At 31.5% G+C, this 17752-nt stretch overlaps 2 protein-coding genes across 3 annotated transcripts; one reads left to right on the top strand and one right to left on the bottom strand.

Moving 5' to 3' along the window:
* Positions 1 to 1811: 1811 nt before the first annotated feature.
* NRAMP5A (metal transporter Nramp5a) lies at positions 1812 to 10046 on the top strand. Of its 2 annotated transcripts, none has more exons than XM_006583029.3 (14): positions 1812 to 1960; positions 2229 to 2382; positions 3521 to 3599; positions 3692 to 3732; positions 5422 to 5500; positions 5620 to 5724; positions 6086 to 6195; positions 6347 to 6528; positions 6840 to 6909; positions 7310 to 7483; positions 7618 to 7722; positions 8122 to 8253; positions 8929 to 9024; positions 9321 to 10046. In XM_006583029.3, the coding sequence occupies exons 2-14, from the start codon at positions 2260 to 2262 to the stop codon at positions 9660 to 9662; spliced, it is 1638 nt and encodes a 545-aa protein (XP_006583092.1). In that variant the 5' UTR covers positions 1812 to 1960; positions 2229 to 2259; the 3' UTR covers positions 9663 to 10046. The 2 variants fall into 2 exon arrangements, with proteins under 2 accessions (XP_006583092.1, XP_003530275.1); XM_003530227.4 differs by having other exon boundaries at positions 1954 to 2091.
* A 1000-nt stretch (positions 10047 to 11046) lies between these two features.
* On the bottom strand, positions 11047 to 14084 carry LOC100811528 (cinnamoyl-CoA reductase 1). Its single transcript, XM_003529723.4, has 5 exons — positions 13841 to 14084; positions 13583 to 13737; positions 12828 to 13013; positions 12043 to 12395; positions 11047 to 11417 (listed from the first exon to the last, which is right to left on the bottom strand). Exons 1-5 carry the CDS (start codon positions 13971 to 13973, stop codon positions 11246 to 11248), a joined length of 999 nt encoding a protein of 332 aa, XP_003529771.1. The 5' UTR covers positions 13974 to 14084; the 3' UTR covers positions 11047 to 11245.
* Positions 14085 to 17752: the final 3668 nt, after the last annotated feature.

The following is a 17752-nucleotide window of genomic DNA, read 5'->3' on the forward strand; positions in this document are numbered from 1 at the left end:
TAGACTGATGTTCAATCATAAAATTTTATGTATAATAAGATTTTGTTTTTATAATAATTACTTTAAAAGACATATATGATATAATTTCTATTTAGTTAAAAAAATTTAAAAATCTTAGGATCAAATGTATTTCTGCCTTTAACCAAAAATAGAATAATCTAAATCATCAAATCTTTACAATAAGATTGTACTATGAAAATTAAATTAATAGAAATCTGTGGAACACTGTTGATCACAAGAACACTGAAACCTATAATGGTATTACAAAGCTAGTTCATCACTTGGATTTGGGCTCGCTAAATTTGCATGCCAGGATTGCTTTTGGGCCACCTGATGGACCTGTCAGCTTCCCGCATTGCATTCTAGGCAATTACTTAACGCATAGTGTGTTTGCTTTGGTGCATTAAATAATTACCTGCATTATAGTTAGAAGAACAAAAAAACAAAGCATTTCCTTTGTTCTTTGTTGAGAAGGGTCAGAGTCCAAAGATTAGATTAAACTAGATACAGGCTCGTTAATTATCGTTTGAATATGACTTGTTTTTCAATTTAAGGTATGAGCTAACTCTTTTTTTTTTTTTTAAGAGATGAGTTAACTTATTCATTTGACATAGATTTTTTTTAAATTATACACATATAATTTTGGTTGATTAAAAAAAAAAAAATCAAAGCACTAGTATGCCGCAGGCCAGCAGGGTTATCTTTCCCTGATCTGATAAATAGGTTTTTCAGTTTTTTATTTCCCCTTTTTCGATATATGAAATATGAAGCTTTTCAAAGCACGTGCAGCAGGGTAGTTCACCTAAGCCAATTTGGTATAAACTAATAATATCTTATTCGCTTAGTCTACTAATAAATTCCTTGAACGGGTATTGTGTCTACGTGAAATAATATGAACTGATATTAGATGTTAATTTGATATATAACTTTTTATAAACATTAACAGTTATCAATATACTAATTATATTGAAATAAGCTTTTATGGAATAAATGCAGAACACGCATTTTATATAATTTAAAAATTGATCAATACTTTATCATAATATTTTATTTTAATTTGTAGCATTCTATTTAAAGTACAATCAATTTTTTTAATAACAAATCACATGTTTATGAATGTTTAAATTATTTAATAATATATATTGTCGCCAGGATAATATTCTATAATTTATCAGTTTAATTGATAAATTTAGTATTTATAAAAATATATATTAAAAGTATAATTAACCAAGAGCAATTTCTCAATATTTAATGTAGTATAATCCGATATATTACAAATATATAGATTAATCTAATCCTATACTAAATAACACTATCTTCATAGTTTACAATATTTAGTGTTAGAAGCCAAACACAATTTTTCAATTGAGTATCATGTCTCACTCGGATAGTTGACTTCTTCAAAAACAAATTAGCCGAGATTAAGAAATAAAATAGAAGGAGGAGATGGCGATCGACTGCAACAAACAATGAATAGCAGCACGTAAATAAGATATTAATAGGTGCTGTTACTTTATGCCTAAAAAGAAGGTGCTGTTACTTTAATTATATTACATAAACAATACATATTTCTCACACTTGAAGTGCCATAAGTATGATTTAAACTATTTAATTCGCTCAAATTTTAATGATCGACGGAAAAAAAAGCATTATAATGACAACGTATATACACACAAATCAATAATTTTTTTTCATCGGACATAAAAATTACGACAACAAAAAAACACCTTATTCCTTTTCATAAACCTTTTTTTTCCACAAGAACGTGCAAAATACTTGTTGACTTATTCCATATTTTTTTTAATTATCTAGTAAATGTATTGATTAGTTATTCCATTTTAACCATTCACGATATAAGGACAATTCTTGGGACATTCATTCCTGGACAATGGCTGCAGTTTGCTAAGTTCAGAAGAGTTTTGTATTGCAAAAGGTGGACTGGACGGTGTACGCAATCATTGTAACTACTAACAACTGCACTCTCTCTCTTCTTTTTTCCTTTATGCATACATATTAGTACATATACAATACTTGCAGTTTCAGTTCTCCGACTCTTTTCATTCTTTCCACCTACCAAACTTCATATAGCAAGTAGCCTCTCTATTGCTTTACACCTCGATCTTCATGTTTCATTCTTCTTGTTCTTCACCAAGTTTTTTTATTAATTTAACATTTATGTTACCTAGAATCTTAATATATTGAAGACTTGTGACTTCTTTTTTTCTCAGTTTTGGGTGCAGAAATTAAGGAGTAGAGAATATGACTGTGACAGGTTCATCATCTGGGCAACCTCAATTCATTGCCAGCACCGGTGGTAACCGGAACTTCTCGAATGCACCCTTGATTGAAAACTCAGATACTGATCAAATTGTTGTACCTGATGTGAGTTTGTTTTGCCATTTAATATAATTGTTCATCTAATGTTACTGATTGACTTCGCATAATTTTAAGATGTTTGCTTTATTGATTTGAAAAATTGTGTGGGACATACACGAATATTGCTTTATGTTTGAGATTAAGGTTTATTAGTTCATAGTGGGATGCTTTATTCTCAGTTTATATCCTAATGCTAAAGTAAAATCTTATTTTTTTTAGTTTGATTGATTTGCATATACTCATAAGATGCTGGGAATATTACATGGAAAATGGAAAGAGAATAAGTCGTAAAAGGGGCACAAAGTAGGCATTTGAGTTGACTTGGACAAATTAATTTTAAGAGGAATCCTTATTTATTGAGATTCAATTTGTAGAATTTATTATCTTTTTCTCTCTTACTTTTCTCAGAAAATTATATAAAACCAATTCTCTATAGTTTTTTCTATCTGATTGATTATAATTTTTTCTTAATTTTAACATAAAAATATGACATAAAATGTGTTTTAACCTTTTCTTTTTGTCTGGTCTGGGTGCTGTAGTTACCAAATATAACGTCAATCTTCTTTTTTTCTCTAGTATCACAAAAGACAATAGATAAGAGTATGTTTTATGGTAAATTTGTAGATAAATTATTGTATAATCTAGGAGGACTACGTGTTTATAGATCAGTATCAAATTTTATATGAAACTAATAAAATACTCAGTTGTATCATATGAAATTGACCGAAATTATAGATACATATATAGTAACCATATAATAATAATTTCTCCAGTTTTATGTCAGTAGCTTTGGACATGTTTGATTACTGATCCAGAGAGACAGTAGATGTGATTTTCGACATTTCAATGGAAGTTATCAATTGTAACTATTACGGCTTTTAGCCTGCTAATGTCATAATCTGCTTCAGCAACCTATTTCCAAACACACTGTAGTAAACTTTCAAGTAATTATTTGACTGGTGACATGTTGAAAATAAAATAATTTTTCATTTGGCACTTTATGAAGTGAAAAGAATATCAAGATTTATTTCGCACAGCCCGAGTTAGTGATTTGATTGCAAAGTACACTTCGGTAACTCATATTCATTGCCATGGACTGAAATTAACTTGGTATCCATCATTTATGTCTGTTTGTATTTTGCAGACAACAGGCTGGAAAAACCTATTTGCATACGTGGGACCTGGATTTCTAGTTTCCATTGCATATATCGACCCGGGAAACTGTAAGATCACTTATTCATCACTTTCTTCTGAAAGAAAAGGAAATATATTCCCAACATAGATATGATTATTGTATTTTCACCTTGACTTGCAGTTGAGACAGATCTTCAATCAGGAGCGCAATATAAATATGAGGTATGTATGGTATATATATTTTCATGTAGTTGCTTCAACTTGGATTTATCATTTTGTTTCTATTCTAGACAAGAGGTGTCTTGAACTAGTTTATGAAGTCAAAGTATGTATGCCTTGGAGTTTACTAGTTATCCTGTTAGAAATCATAAGTTACATATAAAATGAAAAATATGAGGATCATATCCACAAGAACTCCCATAATATTTTACAAAACAACAACATTCACAAATTACGGCTATTGGAATCAAGATTTTAATTGGATTATGAAAATGTAAATAACAATAGTATAAATAAACAAAAAATATTTTTGACATTTTTAAGAACATAAAGAGTACAATAAAAAAGTAAAATAACAAAACCACAAGAGTTGAGATTGATTTTACCATCTCCTCATGCAAACAATGATCACTTATTTAGTTCAAAGTTCAATTATTATCATTAACTCACAAAAAATACTCAAATCTAAATCCTTTAAATGAAAGAATTTAAGTTCCTTAACCAAACTATCAATCCATTAATTAATCTAATCAAATGATTTATTTTAAGAATAAAAGTCAAAAGATGACTAATAAGTCTTATTCCATTTGTAGACACAAAACCTATTAGATTTTCTTTTTCATTTCTAAGTTCAAATGCATTTTTCAATGATAATTCAGATCACAAAATCAAACAATGGATGATCAAGACAAGACAAACATTAAGCATAGAAGAGAATACTTAACAATGAACAATAAACATAGATTCTTAACTTGAATGTAAATATAAGGATGAATTCAGTTATATCAATCCGCACAAGGAGTAAACCTAATTATATAACTACAAGAAGAGAAGAAGATACAAAAAATGAAGGAAAATCATGCACAAAATGGAGTTGGTAAGGAAGCCGTAGAGAACAAATGAGAGCTTTCCAGCTCCTCACAATCCCTAGATAGCTCCTCAAAATCAAAACTCCCGAAAATTCCTTTAATTGGACGTTTTATGCTTGTGTTTCAACCTCACTTAAGTCACATTAGCACTCCCACGTCCAGCTTTAGCTTTCTCACGTCCTGCCTCAGGTGGACAACAAGCAAATATGTTTTTCTAATACTCTCTGGCCCAACCTCAAATCTTTCAAGTCCAGCCTCAGCTAGCAAAGAGGAAAATGATGGCTTTAGGCTTTCAAAATGTGCTTCCAAAGATGTGTGATTTGAACTTCCAAAGCTATTTTTTCAAAATCTTCAATTCTTCTTCTTTCCCTACAATAAAACATAAAAAACTAATAAAATTTATTAAAAGTTAAAGACACTAAATTTATTAGCATCAGAGTGATTAAAACAAAGTTCTAAGTAATGAAAAATGTAAGATAAATGCTAAAATTTGTAAGCATATATAGCATTTATCAGGGTCACTTTACCAGATTCTCATGGCTTTTTTAAAAGCCACAATCAATTACTTGTTATATTTGTGTTCTTACTAAATAAGTCCATATTTTGAGCTGGACAGTGATTTTTTTGGGTCCAGATCATGCCTCCACAGATGCCTTCATTGGGGATGGTGGTTGTGTACTTCAGTTGTTTCTCATCGATGATTGTTTTGCACTTTTAAAATTTGTTGTTGAATGCAATTAATCCATTTTCCATTGAAAAATAGGTTATTATACACCTATGCTCTAGTCTTCCCATTTTTGTTTTGTCACATTTATACTTCCAGTTACTTTGGATCATATTGGTGGCGTCATGTGCTGCACTTCTAATTCAAACAATGGCAGCTAATCTTGGGGTTGTCACTGGTACTTGATTCAATTCTCTCTTCTTCTTTTTTTTTTTTACTGAATAAATTTGATCAGTATAGGAATGGATGCTAACTTCTTTGTTATCAATTCTTTTAAATTCTATTTTCTGCTTGCAGGAATGCACCTAGCAGAGCATTGTAGAGCTGAATATTCTCGGGTGCCCAACTTTATCCTTTGGGTGATTGCTGAAATTGCCATAGTGGCGTGTGACATTCCTGAAGGTATAGTATAGAGGCTAATTTAATATTTTTGAACTGTTGCTACTTATTTGTAAATTGTACATATCATACATTGTTTTCTAATGCTGATCTTAGATGGTTGATAGGAATGCTTTTGAAATATATAACATGAGTACATGACAAATGAAAACATATACAATAACCATGGTATTGAATAAATTCAACACATTCTCCCCCACCCCTACCACAACATGAGATGCATTTAGTACACTTGATAGAAAAATACGATTAGAGTTATTGGTACACTACTGGATGACAATAATGAAAGTCATCACATAATGTTTTTGGGTTCTCTTTAACTTCTATTTTATTTTTATCTTGACTTTCTGCCATGCGTATGCAGTAATTGGGACAGCCTTTGCATTGAACATGCTCTTCAACATACCAGTTTGGGTTGGTGTTCTTCTGACAGGATTCAGTACATTGATCCTCTTAGCATTACAGCAATATGGGGTAGTTTTCTATATTCTATAGAATCTATACAGCCCTCTTCCCCATGGGTACCTGGCATCTTTCTATGATTTGATATGATATAGAAATTATTATATTATTATATCCTGAACAAATCAATGGTTGACATTGCATTTTCTTTGTTGTTAAACAGGTTAGGAAACTTGAATTCTTCATTGCATTTCTAGTATTCACAATTGCTGGTTGCTTTATGGCTGAGCTTGGATATGCAAAGCCGGTGGCCAAAGAAGTTGTGGCCGGTCTTTTTGTTCCAAAACTTCAGGGGCATGGTGCCACTGGTCTTGCAATTTCACTCCTTGGGGCAATGGTTATGCCGTGGGTGTCTCACTTCTTTTGCATCCATTTCTTTTTCTGTCCCTTAACATATAATGTGATCTAATGATATGTTTCTTTATACATTTGTTTTTATTATGATAGGGTTTTACATTAGCAGTTACAATATATAATATATGTGTTGCTGTAACCTAGCCACTAGTATGCTCTCTCTTGTACCCTTTTTCAACAGTGAATTGCTTTTCCTCTGCCGTGATTTTTTCACGATTCCACGTAAAATCTGTGGATTATTTCTTCTTTACTTTATCTCTGTTGGTCACATTATTCTACATTTCTTTATACATTTGCTTCAGCCACAATCTATTCCTCCACTCAGCACTGGTGCTTTCCAGGAAAATACCGCGATCAGTTCGTGGAATCAAAGTAAACTGTTAATCTCTTGTGTGCATGCATTAAATTTCATTTCTAGTTATAGTTTAATTTAAGTGATGTTGACCTACTTGGAATATTGATATAATAAAATCAATGGATATGTGAGGCCTTCCAGATTACAATGGGTTATTCAATAGTATGGTTACTTCATTCACAATGTTCCACAATATAATTGTCTTTGTCTAATAATGACCTTATCTGACCCATTTACAGATTAAAGAGAAAATATTGTTCAATTTGTAACAACCCATAGTTTTTATCTTTTTCATTGTTCAGTCAGAGAGTATTGTGTTGTGAAAGAATAAACTTAGAAACTTATTGGAGACAACAAAAACAATGGTAAAGTTGTAACTGATGTCAACTGACCCCCTTATTCAATTTTTTTTTACAGGAGGCCTGTAGATTTTACATGATAGAAAGTGCCTTTGCTCTTACGGTGGCCTTCCTCATAAATATTTCTGTTATTTCTGTAAGTGGTGCAGTATGCAATTCTTCAAATTTAAGTGTTGAAGATCAGAATAGCTGTCAGGATTTGGATTTGAACAAGGCCTCCTTTTTATTAAGAGTACGTGACACTGCCACATGTCTTCTTATGACAAACACCATATGTGCCTAGTTCTTGAACATCATATATCATTTTTGCTGGAAAGTGTGCTAATAAAATCATTGATGATAATTTCTTATATGGGCCACACACAGAATGTCTTGGGCAAATGGAGCTCAAAACTATTTGCAATTGCTTTACTTGCCTCAGGTCAAAGTTCTACCATAACAGGAACATATGCAGGACAATACGTCATGCAGGTATACTGCTAGCTCCACCCTTCAAATTAATACTTATTTATTAGTTTGCATAAAAAATATTTCTTTTGGTCATGTTCATTATGATGAATCCATAGATTAGATTACATGATGTATCTCACCATATGATAGCCCACAATAACGCCTTACATAGCATTTTGTGATTTGAATTTTCCATTAAAAAAATTAAGAAGGACGGGTTATGATTCTTTAAAGTAAATTATGAAGGTAGGGTAAGCAGTTGACCATTTTTGTATTTTCATATTCAATTATGAACCCGTCTTATTGTATAAAGAGCTTTGAATGGTGGTGATGGACATCCCTAATAATGATCACTCTTAGTATTGTTCATCTTAGGCAATTTCTATTTTTCATTTCCCCGTAATTTCCATGTTATTTCAGGGATTTCTTGATTTGCGACTGAAGTCATGGATTCGGAATCTGCTAACTCGTTGCTTAGCCATTGTTCCTAGTTTGATTGTTGCACTCATTGGTGGCTCTGCTGGAGCTGGGGAGCTCATCATAATTGCATCGGTAAGAATACCTTGCCATTAGGTTCTCTATTTTTTTAACCATATCATATTATCTTATGCATTTCATTTAGAAATTTGTTGGTAATAAAGTAAAAAAGTTGTTCACATTGTCACAAATTCATGGAAGTTTCTCGTACTCATGTAATTTGAATACATGGCCTCCTATGAACTGTAGAGACAATGTTATATCATTATTCATAACCCTTTGACCTAGGGTTTAATGTTGGACAATTCTATCGTACACAAGATGGATCAAGTCATAGACAAATGACAACATTTTATTGGGACAAGCCCCAAATTTAAGAGATGCAACAACTCTGGTAATCACAAGTCACAACTAAGCATAACTGCACTGGTGGGCATAACTAGGATTGTAGGACCACTCATGCAGTTGCATACAGTTACTTCTGCTGATATGCACCATTTTTGTTGTTGAAAACAATTTTGCATACATGGCATCAATTTATAATTCCTGTCAGATTGTGTATTGGTACATCTTGTGCATCATATGCAGTTATGCACCACTTGTGCTTCTGTGATCAATTTTGTATACATGACATCATTCTGTAATTGCTGTCAGATTGTGTATTGATAAATCCCGTGTATGATACAATTGACCTTGTGAGATTATCATTTGGGCTATATGTGCTGAAGTCCTTCTGTATCTGCTGATCAGATGATCTTATCATTTGAGCTTCCTTTTGCTTTGATTCCACTCCTCAAGTTCACTAGCAGCAAAATCAAGATGGGAGAACATGTCAACTCAATCTCGGTAATTTTTTTGGTGACATGAAAATTGAAACTTGTTACAAATAGTAAATTGATTGCCAACTTCACAAATGTTGTCAAAATATTTAGAATCATTGTCTGACATATGCTATTTGAAAGCAAGAAAGACGCATGTACTATTTGCTTAATTTAACCGTGACATGCAGTTTCCCCTACACTTCAATTAGCCATAATTCTTGAAGTTAATGTTGGAAAAGGGTGTTATTGCTTCATGCTACAAGTTATTTGTCTTCTGCATCTTGTCTGATATATGATTTTCTATATATACTTTAATTGCAGATCTCGGCTGTTACTTGGATCATTGGTTCCCTCATCATGGGCATAAATATATACTATTTATTGACTAGCTTTGTCAAATTGCTTCTGCATGTCCACTTAAAAATTGTTACTAAGGTGTTTCTCGGGATATTGGGATTTTCGGGTGTGGCACTATATATGGGAGGCATTGCGTATCTAGTGTTTCGCAAAAATAAAAAAACTACACACATTTTGGCATTTAGAACATTGGAAGAACAACAAGTGGCAAATGAACAAGGTGATATATCAATTTATAGTCTCCCAAGAGAAGACATAGTAAGCATGCAATTGCCTCAAAAAAGGAGTCCAGCAGAAATTGATTGAGAAATATCTCAATAAGGAAGATTAACTACAGTCCTAGCAAAGGTTTCATCAAGGATATATAATATATAATAATATCCAATTTTATGTTAATTTCTAAAAATTGAACATATGCAAAAGGGAACATTGCTCGGTGCAAATTAAGTACCAAGCACATCACCTCACATATATGTATAAAGTTACTATCAGTGCGAATGTAGAAAATGGGTGAGATCAATTGTAATGAGATGGTAAAAGCTATGGAACTATAAATAGGTTGTGTGTATCTAAGTGTAGGTAACATAATTTTATAGAAGATAAGTATCTCTTTGGAATATTGATGAGCAGGACTTCTGGTATCACTTGGCTGGAATTGCTAAAGCTTTTTAATTATTCATTTAGTGCTTATATTGATAGCCTTTTTCTTGAAATTTGGGTGGAAGGACTGTGTTATCCTTTCCACCCCTCATATTGTCACTTGTTGTACCACATTGCTCATAATCAACAGAAAAAACATTTTTCCTCTCAAAAAAGAGCTTTGTATAGTGCTTCGTTTATTATGGGAGAGTGTTTGGGAGAATTTATAGAGTTTGTGAAAATAATATAAGGTTCTTACAACTCTTTAATTTATTTTTTATTAAATTTCTGGGTATGATTATTAAAAATAAGTTTTTATCTTATTTTTAAAAAAAATCATAGTCAAAATTTGAACATAGTTATCATATTGTAAAAGCTTAATAAACGCTTAACTAAATCATTTATTTAAATACACCCATTTATAATTGAAATAGAGTAGGTGTAACTCCACTTCAAAAGTCATCTAAAGATACTTCACTATGACTATGAGTATTTGTTACTATCAACCACCTTTTCATGTTTCATTGTTGAACAGTTCCTCTTTCCCTAGCTACCATTAAAAAAGATCCTTCCGTCAACAAACTTTTTCCCACATATATACACGCGTATAAGCCATAGCCAATCTAAATAAAAAGTTTGAGATTTATAAGTAATGTGAAAAAGGAGAAACTTGTGGAGAATGATGGAGTTTGAGTAACGTAGTATATTTATTTAAACATTTTGGAGGAAAAAAATAATGAGGCTCATGATTCACATGACCTCTTACCAAAAGACGAAAAACTGATCATTCATAAAGTTAAACGTGTCCCTAGCTACATGATTTTTTCCTTCCCATTTCTTTCATTTTCAGTACTAACAAATACATAATCTCAGTGAACATAAAGCAGCGCTAAATGTCAAGGTCAGACTCAGTGCCTACATTTATCAAATTGTACGGAAAGTTGCTTGGCCTTCGGAAGGGAGCAAGTAAGGATTAATTAGACAGAAAAAAAAAACTTGATGTAAATTAAGAAAAGGAATTCAGCAAAAAAAAAAATTAAAAGAAAATATATGATGACAAAATATAATCCATTAATGTTATCGGTTATACTTTTACAAAAGGCAACAATTTGTGTGGTGTGTGTCTTAAAAACTGAAAATACGTACTTCTAAGGATTAAATATAAATTGATTAACAACTACAATTGTAATTTGTACCAGAATTAAACTTGTTAATTAATTTATGGCAACCTAGCTAGGTAGGATCTAACTTCAATAGGAATCTTTTTGCTTTGGGGGGACAGGAAGGTGGCCATTCTCTTGCAGATTTTTAACGGTGTCATATAGACACTGCTTCACTGGGGTGAATTCCAATCCCAAATCTTTCAGCTTTTGATTTGAAAATATGTAGGGTTTTACTCTCGGGTTCTTTTCATCTGAACATCTGCACAAGTCAAAAATCATGTTAAGTTCCATAATATACTGAGATGTAATAATATAAAATGTTTATATTGGTCTTGGGTTGTAGGTTTCCCAATTTCAACTATATATAATTATATATGACATAATCTTCTAGGTAAAATGTGAAAGCAGCCAAGCAGAGTCTTTGGTGGTTAGAGTGGTGAGGTCCACTGCACTGTCTACTCATTTTTTCATACGAGACGAAATCATTGAATTGTTGTGAGACTTGGATTTCAATTTGACTCAACTTTCTCCTTGTCCTAGACGCCGAGATTAGTATACATAAACAAGTCAAATTTGGTATACCTACGGCCCAATACCTTTCTGAATTTGTCTCCACAATGTTTTACATTTATATACTCCAAATTAACAAAGTGATGACTCATTCATTTTTCTTTTTCTTTTTTTCCCCTTTTCTTGCATGAATAATGAACCTCGGAAGGTTCTTATATGGCCATGTCTGACCCCAAAACTTCTCAAGCCATTTGTGTGGAGGCATTTCATTTTAGCCTTTTAGGGAGTTATTTAATTCTTTGGATTCTGTCCAAAAATAAAATAAAATATATAGTAAAAGTAACAGAAAAGAAAAGACAAGAAACACAGCTTACTTGGTAGGAATTGGGTACTCGGGGAAAAACTTGGCCAAAATTTCAACTAGCTCACCACGATGCAGCGAGCTTTCAGCACATATGAATCGACCAGAAGCTGAAGGTGTCTCATAAACAAGAATGTGGGCTAATGCCACATCCCTCACATGTACGTAAGCCTGAGTGGCATTTACATAAGTTTTGGCAGAGCCAGTAAGGTACTTTAGGATGTGAATTGTACTAGCATTAATGGTTGGTTGCAACAATGGTCCAATCACCAAAACTGGGTTCACCACAACCAAGTCCACCCCTCTCTCTTTTGCTACATCCCATGCTGCTTGTTCAGCCACCGTCTTCCCGTAGCAATACCAATTCTGCAAATTAGCCCTCATCAGTTAAGAACTAACCATTAATTATTTCAAAATGTTAAATTCTCATTCGGTCAATTATTAAAATTCCCATTTCAAACATTACAACTTCATTTTTTTTTTTGGGTAAACCACCGTACTTAAAGTCTTTAGCTTTTCGGTGGGATTTCAACTGTGAGATTAATCTTCGGTCCAGAATTTAATCGTACTTATCACCTTTATATCCAAGAATGAATTCTGCAGATATCGAACATATATAGTTCATTTCTTACAAGTTGTCAACTGAGCTGCGCCTTCGTATATGAGATTAATGACCATGTTTTTTTTAATTGATCAAAGTATGAAAATTATTAAAGTCTTGTTAGTTCTACGTAAGAGGTCACGCACAAATTAATATATAGCCTAGTATTTAAGTCAATGAATTAGCAGTTTGCTGACCTTGGTGTTTTTACAGTACTCCAAGTCACTCCAGAATGATTCATCAACCAACGCATCCCTACTCGTATTGGGGTCCATATAGACGGTGCCAATTGAAGAAGTGAACACCACGCGTCGCACTTTTGCTTCTGCTGCTGCTATGATCACATTCTTCGTTCCTTTCACTGCTGGCTCCACCATCTCTTCCTGAGTACCACGTACAAAGGATTAATTGTTGCTCATTATATCACCAATTTAGTACAAAATCAATTGTTCTTTTTTTTTTTTTTTTCTGGTGAAATGATTAGTACACAAATGTGCCACAGTGAGAAATATGTACCGTGTGATGGTGTCCCACGGAAATAAAAAAAATGTTGGTGGTTGGGAAACTCCTAATCAAGTAAATATAGAAAAAAGAATATATTATAGGTTTTATACAAAATATATAAAACTTAGTTAAATAGTTTATAATTTAATTATGTTTTAAAATATATATTTTTAAAATTTACTAGTTTATTGTAACTACCGGTAATATTAGATCTTTAATAAACTTTTATGTAATTGATTATGAGATTAATAATCGGTTTAATTTTAATTTAATACTTTTCTAAAGATATATTCTGTAAAGATTGAACAATTAACTTATTTAATAAAATAAACAAAGTTGAACAAATGTTTTTGTAAAATAATAATTAATGTGTAGTTAGCTGATTGGGCGGTTCAGAAAATGATAATGATGGATTGAAGGAAAGGAGAAAGAGGGAGAGAAAACTGACAGGGTTGTCGGTGACCGGAGAAGCGGTGTGGAAGACACCGTGGCAACCGTGAAGAGCTGCTTTAATGGAGGCAATATCGAAGAGATCAACTTTATGCAGAGTTAGCCTCTCCTTGCCTCCTTCCAACTCTTTCAAATGACCATTCTTCGGATCATCTGATAGATATATAATTTTATTAACAACCATGCATGCATAACATATCTAAATTTCAGCTACCTAAACCAACAACGTTAAACAAACAAATTAAATTATGCGTGCCTGGATTTCTCACGGTTCCTCTCACAGTGTAGCCTTTCTCTAAGAGAAGTTTGACAAGCCAAGAGGCTATGAAACCGCCGGCACCGGTCACACACACGATTTCGCCGGAAACTGATGACGTGTCAGTTGGCATCTTAAGAAATAAAATGAATTGTGAATTGGTGAATGAGAAGAGAAAAGATGAATAATGCGGTGATGGAAGAAGATGCTTATGGAATATGATGAGTGTGGCACAAAGCAGTATGGCCAAAGGATGCCTTTTATAAAGCTACATCATGTGGCTTTTTTACGAATACCGTATAATTTACTTTTAAATTTATCAAAGTTGGTAGACCAAGTTTTTGAAAATTTATCACTAATATTGCGAGCAAGTACCTGTTTGGAAATTGAAGAAGATAATATCAGAATTTTACAATAACTCATGCATCTTCAATCAATTCAAGAACAAAGTTGTAGAATAGGCCAAGATTATGACGTTTACACAATTATAATTTCTCTTAAAACCCAAAACTAAATTTATACCAAACAATCATTTATAAATTTGAATACTCGTTGGCCCTTTCTCACCCACTTCAATTAATTAACTATACTATTTTTTTTATATTCTGAAAGTAATTAAGATTAACTTTTACATATTTTATAATTTTTTAAATTTAAATTATTGTTATAAATCAGTAGAAAGTTGAGAAAATATTTACTCTGTATACTTGTGACTCTGAGAATTAAAATACTAACTATTGTTATAAGTCAATTGCTTAAAACTAAAGAAATTGAATTCATAAATTACAACTTACCCCACATGAATAAAATTTTAATTAAAAATTACAATAATTTAATAATTTTAAAAACAAATTACAGTATATAATAAGAAAAAATAGGATATACACCAACCATTAAAAAAAAAACCGCTATGCAACTAATTATATATATATAGGATTATATAATTCATACGGTAGAATTTTGTATTTATACCAAATCTTATTCGCATTCCACTTAAATTTAAAGACTGCCATTTCATCATCTATCGAATCACGTGATCATAATATTAAACAAAACGTCATTAAAAAGGGAAGCAAATTGAATCTCCAGCAGATCGATATCGCAAAGAAATATCTCTGTTGTGAAAATGTCATGGCTTCAAATAATTACTGAATTGGACTTTTATTATGATGTTTGTTCTTAAATTTGTAGCTAATGTGAATCGATACTATATTTTATGGAGAGAAGTTTCTTTTTGAGATCTTCTTTTTCACTAAAGATATTCTATAACTAATAACCAAAGACTATATTAATTTACTTTCAAGAAAAAAAATCTTAAAATTAACTACTTTATTTTTTGAATATTTTTCATTCACATGGTTGATAGTTGAAGTGTAATTAACATATGTTTAAAGAATTCGTGTATATTCAGCAACTAGGTCAAACTTTGTACTTTGTTCTTGAAAATTATTTGAATATAATTGTTTATATAACATTGTACACGTGTGAACTTAAAATTGTAAACGCGGTTTCAACTCAAACTTGAGTTGACGTAAAACTCGTCTCATTTTACTTTATCGTGCAACAACTTATTTACCTCGTAATCAAATTTTAATTACATGCATAAGAGTAATCTCCATTCTACAGTTCTGTATTTTTTTTTTTTTTGTGAAACTAACACTTCTAATATTTACTTAAAAAAAAATACTTATAATATTTTATTATTCAAAAATTAACTAAAATTGAAAAATAGCTTGCCCGTATAAATGTTTGTATAAGCGAAGAAAATTTGTCCTGAGAACATATACTGACAAAATATAATAAAAACATATTTAATAAAAAATAGTTTATAGGCGTCTCCGTTATAATTTAGAAACTATATATGTGTTTGTTTGTTTATATATTGTTTGTTACGTGGTACAAAACTTAATAGGTGGGATTCCCTTTGAGATGTAAGATGTTAGATTGTGCATTGTTAATTCTGAAACTATGCATACGTTTGTCTAATTGACTTGTTTGTTAGTGTTTTGTAAAACTCAGTAAGTGTAATCCTATTTGAGATGTAATACGATATATATGCTGATAGTTTAAAAACTTGGTGTTGGAAATAAAATCATATTAACATTTTATAGGATTAAAATAGAATTTTGAGAGACTAAAACTACGTTCTATTGGGATAAAAATATCAAACATTTATGTTTTTAAAAGATTAAATATTTATTTTTACTTAATATCTTATATAAAACATTAAATGAATGAATAAAAATATTATGAGAGAAGTACTAGCTAGGGTTAACCTATCGGTAAGATTTTGGATAATTTGGGCAAATTTTTAAGTTCTAACTTTGTTGTGTTATTGTAAAAAAAAAAAATTATAAGTATAACATAATTTATAAATAAAAACCTCTCCAATACATTTAACATAAGTCTCTGTATTGGATTAAACGAATCGTCGTAAATAAGACGAGTAATCTTAAATAAGATTACTGCCATGCATGAAACATCGCATTCGCATACAGAATCTGACAATAATTGAACCCTAAATTTCATTATTATGTACGTATATCTGGCAATATAATTATTTTTGTGACAACATAAACTTAAACAAAAAGACACAAATCTTTGAATTAAATAATAAATTAATATGATAATTAAGTAGTCTTTGAACTACCGTTTGGAATTCTTTCGCTTGCAGCGTTATTCCCCATTTTCATAACTTGGTTTCCATCAATTACAAAATACACCTATAGATCATCGAAAAATAATGCACTATCTACACATTGCACCTTCTCTTCATTTATGTGATTTTTATTTTCACATGCGTCAATTCTCTTTAGTCTCTTCAAAAGTATGCGAAATGTCAGGATCTAAAACTTATAAGCATTTTTAATAATATGAAAACATTTAATTATACTTTTAGTCCTTCTGATTTAGACTGTTAAAGAATGCAGTCCTTCAAGTTTTTTCAGACTAATTAAATCAAGTCCTTCCATTTTTAAAATCAAGCAAATTTCGTTTCCATTATTTTCTTTTTAAAAATCTCAAATTATTATTATTATCCGAATATTTAAAATTTATGATGGGATTGAGATATATGTAATTACGAGTCTGATTTAGACTGTTAAAGTGGGGAGAGAGAACTTGTTGGAGAGGATCCTAACTAGAAATATTTTAGAATTTTAGTTTGCACATATTTTTGTGATGGAAGACTTTTTAGCAAAGTAATAATTATAATTATAATACAGAAGTGATGTAATGTGCAACCATCACAATTTAAAGACTTGCCATATTTTCTCCATTTTGTAGACTGGTCAAGCGAAATCTGCCTATAATGTCATGCAATGTGGGGGCTTGGATCTACCATCACCATGGATCAGTGATATTTGTCATTGTTTGTATACAACAAGAAAAGGGAGGTGGGAACGGAATCATAGTCTTTTGTTAAGTGGGAAAGGCGAAATATGCTGCATGGGTTGGTGTATGAACGAAATTCGAGGTCTTAGTATTAGAGTAATTGAGTAAATATGGCCCAAAATCAACAACCCCAACCCAATGAAAGGAATTCTTTCCGTCCAATGTCCAACATTCACCTTACATTTACATTGAATGTCGAATGCAATAGTGTATAAACAGTATGGGAAAGTTTGTTTTCAAAAGGTTTGGTGAGTAGTATTTTTCTGCCTTTTGACTTTAAAGTTAAAAACTATGTCAACAACATCAAACTAAAGCTCTGCTGTGCTGATTCAAGCATGAAGTTGACCCTATGATGCTGTAATGCCAATGCTTTTAATTTACCAGACTGTAGCTTAACATATATGAGGGTGCTGTAATTTTTTTTAGCGTAACTGCAGACGTTACCCTTGCACTGCAATGCGTCATTAGATTTTATTTTATTTTATTTTATCTAAAATAACTCATAATAAATTTTACAAG

Source organism: Glycine max, chromosome 7 (genome assembly GCF_000004515.6).
Source record: "Glycine max cultivar Williams 82 chromosome 7, Glycine_max_v4.0, whole genome shotgun sequence".
NCBI lineage: Eukaryota > Viridiplantae > Streptophyta > Magnoliopsida > Fabales > Fabaceae > Glycine > Glycine max.

Excerpts from the sequence above, each read along its gene's own strand:
- NRAMP5A (XM_006583029.3), top strand. The coding sequence starts at position 2,260 with ATGACTGTGACAGGTTCATCATCTGGGCAACCTCAATTCATTGCCAGC. Across the intron at positions 6,910-7,309 it reads GATCAGTTCGTGGAATCAAA|GAGGCCTGTAGATTTTACAT; the intron begins GTAAACTGTTAA and ends TTTTTTTTACAG. Across the intron at positions 9,025-9,320 it reads AACATGTCAACTCAATCTCG|ATCTCGGCTGTTACTTGGAT; the intron begins GTAATTTTTTTG and ends CTTTAATTGCAG.
- LOC100811528 (XM_003529723.4), bottom strand. The coding sequence starts at position 13,973 with ATGCCAACTGACACGTCATCAGTTTCCGGCGAAATCGTGTGTGTGACC. Across the intron at positions 13,738-13,840 it reads AGGAACCGTGAGAAATCCAG|ATGATCCGAAGAATGGTCAT; the intron begins GCACGCATAATT and ends TATATCTATCAG. Across the intron at positions 11,418-12,042 it reads GAGTACCCAATTCCTACCAA|ATGTTCAGATGAAAAGAACC; the intron begins GTAAGCTGTGTT and ends TGACTTGTGCAG.